General features: G+C 43.1%; 1 protein-coding gene across 1 annotated transcript; it reads left to right on the forward strand.

The window, feature by feature from the left end:
• Nucleotides 1-163: 163 nt before the first annotated feature.
• Nucleotides 164-6257, forward strand: LOC123255891 (small G protein signaling modulator 1-like; the record flags this gene model as incomplete). Its single annotated transcript, XM_044684610.1, has 4 exons — nucleotides 164-494; nucleotides 3135-3263; nucleotides 5073-5255; nucleotides 6186-6257. Coding segments are annotated over exons 1-4 (420 nt in total), but the record flags the coding sequence as incomplete, so codon positions are not given.
• Between the last annotated feature and the right edge of the window lie 1076 nt (nucleotides 6258-7333).

The following is a 7333-nucleotide window of genomic DNA, read 5'->3' on the forward strand; positions in this document are numbered from 1 at the left end:
AAAGAAGGGAAGAGAAGAGAAGGGAAGGGAAGGGAAGGGAAGGGAAAGGAAGGGAAGAAAATGAGCTGGAGATGGATGGCAGACCACTCTAGCATCTTTGCTGAGAACACACCAAATGGGGTGATGAAGAGTTGGACAGAAATAACTGAATAACAACAACAAATATTATGTGTTTGCATATGTATCTGTACAAAAACAGAATTTCAGGAAAGAAATGACTCTTGTACTCAGGGAAAATGGTAGCCTTGTATATTGTAAACCTGGAAGTGGGAATAGCCCTTGCCATGTCTTAAGGGTACTGACCCGATGATTTTTTTCCAACTTCTTTTCCCTTCTCTCCCTTCCTAGGGCTTGCCTATTGTAGACATTTGTCTACTGTGAGGACCCACCTGTCAGCACTTGTCAACCACCTGATTGTATCCCCTGACCTGCCCTGTGATGCCGGCCATGGCCTGACCATGGGCATCTGGGAACAGTACCTGAAGGACAGCACGGTATGCCCATATACCTGTCTGGTTCTCCCGTTTTCTTTTCCATCACTTGGCTATATTCTAGGCCATCTAGTAGATCCCAAGGCCATGAGCTAGCCACACTGGAACCTAGTAGTACAAAGGTTGCTGAGTCCAGGCTGGAGAAAACCTTGATGGGGATCTAAAAGGTGAGAGACAGCAGGGGTGGTTGGGCTCTTGTTTAGGGACTTTGAATGGAGTTAGAACCTTAGAGACCATTGAGTACGACCTCTGTGTTTTGCACAGGAAGAATATGAGGCACAGAGAACATAAATGACTTGCCCAGATTACATAGCTAGTGTTTAAGCTGGTCTAAAATGTAGATTTGGAGGAGGGGAGGAGAACATTCTTCTTGGTGGTAACTGAGCCGGATGGTAAATAGATTGTTTGCCAGGAAAGAATAAGCTTTGGCCTTAAATCGTTTAAAAAATTATTTTATTTTTCAATGAAAAAGCATTGATTTTTTAATTCCTCTCATTTCATCCCTAAATAAAAAGAAAAAAACCCAAAAATATTTGTAAAAAATTATGCATAGTCAGGGATATCTATCTAGGTGGCTCAGTTGACTAAGAGCCACACCTAGAGACAGGAGGTTTAGGTCTTACCTACTTTCTAATTTTGTGACCCTGGGCAAGTCACTTAACTCCCATTGCCTGGCCCAGGGGTCGGAAACCTTTTTGGCCATGAGAGCCATACATGCCACATTTTTAAAAAATGTAATTTCATGAGAGCCGTACAGTGCTCACAGTGCGGCTCTTGTAACAGCGCCTGAAAAAAAAATGGACTTTATGGCTCCTGCAGAAAGAGCCATATCTGGCCCTCGAAAGAGCCAGATATAGCTCCAGAGCCATACGTTGCCGACCCCTGGCCTAGCCCTTGCCACTCTTTTGCCTTGGAGCCAATACATAGTATTGACTCTAATACAGAAGGTAGGGGTTTAAAAAGATATGCATAGTCAGGAACAGCTAAGTGGTTCAGTGGATTGAGAGCCACGTCTAGAGACAGGAGGTCCTGGGTTCAGACACTTCCTAGCTGTGTGACCCTGGGCAAGTCACTTGACCCCCACTGCCTAGCCCTTACTGCTCTTCTGCCTTGGAGCCAATACACAGTATTGACTCTAAGACAAAAGGTAAGGGTTTAAAAAGATATGCACAGTCATGCAAATATTCCCATGTTGGCCATGTCTAAAAAATATGTGTTTCATTCTGTAGTCTGAGTCCATCATTTCTCTGTCAGGAGACAGGTAGCATGCTTCTGGTAAGTCCTCTGGAATCATGGTTGACTGTTGTCAGAACTCTTAAGTCTTTCAGTTTGTTTTTACAAATGTTGTTGCTATAGAAATTGTTCTGGTTCTGCTTACTTCACTCAGCATCAGTTCAGAAAAGTCTTCTTGGGTTTCTCTGAAATTGTCCTTTTCATCAATTCTAACCTCATAGGAGTATTTCATCACATTCATACCCCATTACTTGTTCATTCATTCCCCAAAGGAGGGCACCCCCTTACTTTTCTGTTCTTACCCCCCAAAAACTGCTCTAAATATCCTTATATATAAAATTCCTTTTATTCATTTTTTGAATTCTTTATGACATAATAGTAGTATTAATGGACCAAAGCATTTATTTACACCCACCTCAAGTGACTTTTTGGTCACAGTTCCATGTGGCTTGAAAGAATATTCTTTTAAAACTCTAATAATCAAAATAATTAGCCATGATTCCTAAGGACTAATGATCAAGCTCACCCCCTATTTCCTAGTAGAGAAGTGATGAGCCCAGGGAGCTGAGTGAAGCTTGTGTTTTCAGCTGAAGCAAATGTATGGGTTTATTTTGTTTGGCTTTACTCATTCCTTACAATGTATTTTTACTTTTTTATTGGAGAGGTGGGATTTAGAGGGAAGGAAGAAGATAAGAAATTTTTAAAAAAGATTCTTGAAGCATTCATGTCACTACAATGTTTTAAGTCCTGTACTGAAAGCTGAGACATCGTTGGGTCCCTTGTTATTGATGTGAGAAGTCACTGATGTGGGGTAGCTAAGTGACTCTGTGGCTGGAGTGCCAGTTGGCTGGGAGGATCTGGATTCAAATATTATTATAGATACTTTTTAGCTATGTGACCTTGGGCAAGTCACTTAACCCAATTGCCTAGTCCTTATCACTCTTCTGTCTTACTAATTGATATAAAGTATTGATTTTAAGACAGGAGGTAAAGATTTTTTTTTAAAAAGTCACCCGATGGGGGCAGCTGGGTAGCTCAGTGGAGTGAGAGTCGGGCCTAGAGACAGGAGGTCCTAGGTTCAAACCCGGCCTCAGCCACTTCCCAGCTGTGTGACCCTGGGCAAGTCACTTGACCCCCATTGCCCACCCTTACCAAACTTCCACCTATGAGACAATACACCGAAGTACAAGGGTTTAAAAAAAAAAAAAAAAGTCACCCGAACATGAATCAGGTAACTATGGAAAAATTTTTTCTAAAAAATAAAATAAAAAAAGAATAAATACAAAATAAAAAAGTCACCCATGCTCAGAGATGGTCTGTATCCTTCAAGGGGGTACCCCAATGGCTGGCCTCCTCCCATGGACAAGGGGCTGTTCTCTTGGCTCCCAATGGCTTCTTTTCTTCCCACAGAGTTATGAAGAACAGGAGCTGCTACGTCTGATCTACTTTGGAGGGATTCAACATGAGATCCGCAAGGACGTGTGGCCCTTCCTGCTGGGCCATTACCAGTTTGGGATGACCGAGGCAGAGAGGAAGGAGGTGGGTCTGACTTGGCCTAATGAAGCTGGGGTTGGGGAAGGTTTCTCTTGTGTAGACAAATAAAGCCTAATGAGTCCTCTGTGTCCCATCAGAGGCAGAGAAAAAGAAACCCAGACAGAGGGCGGGATTGAAAATTTGTCACTACAAGGTGGATGGAAAAAGGGGCAGGATTTGCAGTAATAGAACAACTCACATTTCTGTAACAATTTTAGATTTGTAAATGACTTTCCTCCTATTAACACTGTCAAGTAGGTAGTATAACTGTTGTTATCTCGTTTTTATGATGGGTAGACTGAAGCTCTGAGAAATTAAGTGATTTTTTTTCCCCTTGATTGAGTAGCTCATTAGGTCAGTGGACCATAGGTTTAGAAACCTTAGAGGCCATCAAGACCAACCTCCTTATTTTATAGATGAGGAAATCAAGACACAAAAAAGTTAAGTGACTTGTCCAAGGTTACACAGGTTTATGAGATAGGATTTGAACCCAGAACTTCCATATTCCAAATGTAGTACTAGTCTAGCTGTCTCCTCCAAGTTACGTGACTCCAGTACTCTATCCATTGTAACAACCCACATCTCACCATGTTTGCCTGTTCCCTAAGTGTAGGCTAACAACTCCCAAGTGAACCCTTGAAATAGTGCCACCAAAGTGATGGAATTTGATGATCATACATGATTAGTGGATTGATAGGGGATTGGAGCCAAGTCTCAAAGGAAACCAGAGAAGCTAGGAATCAGAAGGAGGATGCTCCTCACATGAGGTACAGCCAGTGCAAAGACATAGAGTCGGGAAACGAGGAAATAGCAGGTAAACTATAACTTGATCACAGAGCAGCAGATCTGAGAATCACACTCAGGTCTTTAGGCTTCCAATCCAGGATACTCTTCATTTCACCAAGAAGTAGGATTGGGGCCAGCAGTGTCCTGTGGGGAAAAGAACATAGATTTCTAATTGGAGACCCTCAGTCGGAATCCTGGCTCTATATGTGTGAGCTTGGACAAGTCACTTACCTTTTCTGGATCTCAGGTTCTTCTGAAAAATGAGGGGTTTGGCTTCATTAATATCTGAGGTCCTATGACCCTGACTTTCTTACAATTTTTTTAAAAAGCACTAAAGATTGTATCTTCCCAGCCCCTAAATGCTGAAAAGAATTTGGGGGACAAAAAGATGTGAAATTATTAGATTTTTAGTTTAATTATATTTAGTTTAATTATATTTAGTTTAATTATTTTTAGTTTAATTATAAATTTCCACATAGGTTTTCCAGTTATATGATTCATATTGTCTCTCTCCCTCCTTCCCTCCTCCCTTCTGGAACTGAGAAGCAATTCAGTTTGGGTTATACATGTATTATCACACACAACATACGAAACTATTAGATATTTTTAAAAATAACTGTTATACACTTGGACATGGGGAGGAAGGGGCAGGAAACTGGTATTATCCAGGTTCAACCTGGAATCTGGTAATGGTCAAGAGATTCCCCATCCAAGAGCAGCTAGGTGACTCAGTGGATTGAGAGCCAGACCTGAATATGGGAAGTCTTGGTTTCAAATCTGGCCTTAGACCCCTCCCTAGCTAAGTGACCTTGGGCAAGTCACTTCATTGCATAGCCTTTACTGCTCTTCTACCTTAGAACCAATACACACAGTATTGATTCTAAGATGGAAGGTTTGGTTTTTTTTTTTTTAAGAGACTCTGTCCAGGCTGAGGATACTTGGAGGGGTTGAGGGTAGCCCCCTGGCTCATGGGAGGGGGCTCCATGGACTCAGGCTCCCTTGGCCCCTCTGTGTCTGTCTTGGTGACAGGTGGATGACCAGGTCCATGCCTGCTATGAGCAGACCATGGCAGAGTGGTTGGGCTGTGAGGCCATCGTCCGACAGAGGGAGAAAGAATCCCACGCGGCCGCCCTCGCCAAATGTTCGTCCGGTGCGAGCTTGGACAGCCACCTCCAGAGGATGATGCATCGGGATTCCACCATCAGCAATGAGGTGATGGCTTTGGGGATGGGACCCCCTGCCCGGGGGAAGGAGGACCAGGCCGAGAGAGGTCCCAGATTCTCATTGTCTCATGAGACCTCAGAGGCCAGCTCGTCTAAGCCATACCTGACCAAGGCTTGCCCAGACCCCATCCCCACTGAGAGGTCGTTATTCAGCCATTATTTAAAGATGGTTGGCAGTGCATGGGACCATCCAGTCTACTCTGGGACAGCTCTGGTGGTTAGGAATTTCTTTCCATTGAGCCCATCTTTGCCTGTTTGCATCTTCCCTCCATTGCTCTTAGGACCATGGGACAGTCTTTGAAATACCAGAAGTCAGCTAGCGTGTGCCCCTTTGGTCTTTTCCACACTAAAAGTCCTTTCGAAGGATCCTCCCATGGCTTGTTCTCCATTCCTATCATCACTCTAGTCACGTTCCTTTGAGTGCCGTCCAGCTTGGCCATGATCTTTCTACACAGTGACATGCAGATATGGTCCGACCAGGACAATAGGGTTATCCACTCCCACCTTTTGGGTCCCTCGCCATTGGCAGGCTATTTTTGAGTTTCTGTCCATTTAGTCTTGGATTTTTCTTCCTATTGAGCTTGAAGTCCTCTAAAACCCCCGAGTTTCTTTCATATAAACTGTTCTAGAGATTGATTTTTTGAACCCAGGGGTGGGACTTTACATTGATTTACACTGAGTTTCCTCTGGTCTTAGTCCTGCCCTTTAGTGACATCAAGCCAAGCATCATAGGTCCCCCGAAACCCCAGCCCTTCCGACTGAAGTTCTTTCCATCTAGTGTCCCTGCCAATGTCTTGGGAATTGGCCTGATATTCTGGAGGGAGAGTGTCCGACCCAGATGAAGGACATGGGGCTGCAGAAGATAATGATACTCACAACTGACCCCTTTCCCCCCTTTTTTTCTTTCTTTCTTATATAGTCTTCTCAGAGCTGCAGTTCAGGCAGACAAAATCATGTCCGTCTGCAGAGTGACTCCAGCAATAGCACCCAGGTAGGCAATGGTCACAGGATAGAAAGGTGCTGGAAGAGACCTCATAATCCCATCCCATTGCTCATTTTATTAATGTATATAATTAATTTATTTAAATAATTCATATAATAAATAATGTATACAATATTTATATTTTTAAATAAGTTAATTATGTAAATGTTGCATAAATTATTTGTTTATACAATATATAATTAATTTATTTTTAAAACTCTTACCTTCCATCTTACAATCAATACTAAGTTTCAGTTCCAAGGCAGAAGAGCAATAAGGGCTAGGCAGTTGGAGTAAAGTGACTTGCCTAGGATCTCACAGCTAGGAAGTATCTGAGGCCAGATTTGAGCCCAGGACCTCCCATCCCTAAACCTGGCTCTCTAAGCACCTAGCTTCCCCCTGCATTTTATAACCACAGAACAAAGAACAGAGTAGGGTAGGTGAGGAAATACTATGACTGGTTATGGGGTTGGCAGCATCATGGTGGTGTGGATGACTGACTGGTTCCATTAAGGAAAGCGGGCTAACACCCACGTGGGGCCAAGAGGGCCTCTCTGTCTTAGAGGAATGCTTTCTTGATTTATGGGACCCAGCTGCATCCTGAAGCTATTGCTTGTGCACCAGGAAAGGCAGACTCGCTGGCTCCTGGGACTGAGATAAAGCCACTTTTAATTGGACAAGGATGGGTGAAGATGGCCAGTATATCTTGTGGAAACGTACCAGAGCAGCCTGTGGGCCTTCCAGGATGCCAAACGGAGGCCAAAGAGTTTCTCAGGAGGGATAAAAAGTTTCCTCGGCACAGAATGATGTGCTGGTGTTGCCGAGATAAAAATTGCCTTTGAACAAGTGATTTATGAGAGTGTTTGGCCCTCTAAACTTAGCCCAGAGTCTTCCTTCAATTTTTAAGTGATCTGTAGGAAAACTGACTTCTGCCTCGAGCTTGAGAGAGCAAGACCTGGCATGAGCGCCCTCACTCAGAGTCAAAGGGAAGGGTCAGGTTGTTATATAAAATATATTTATAAATAATATTATAAATATATGTATATATTTGTATATAACTATATTATATAAAATCATACAACATA

The sequence above is a fragment of the Gracilinanus agilis genome, unplaced genomic scaffold (genome assembly GCF_016433145.1).
Source record: "Gracilinanus agilis isolate LMUSP501 unplaced genomic scaffold, AgileGrace unplaced_scaffold53780, whole genome shotgun sequence".
NCBI lineage: Eukaryota > Metazoa > Chordata > Mammalia > Didelphimorphia > Didelphidae > Gracilinanus > Gracilinanus agilis.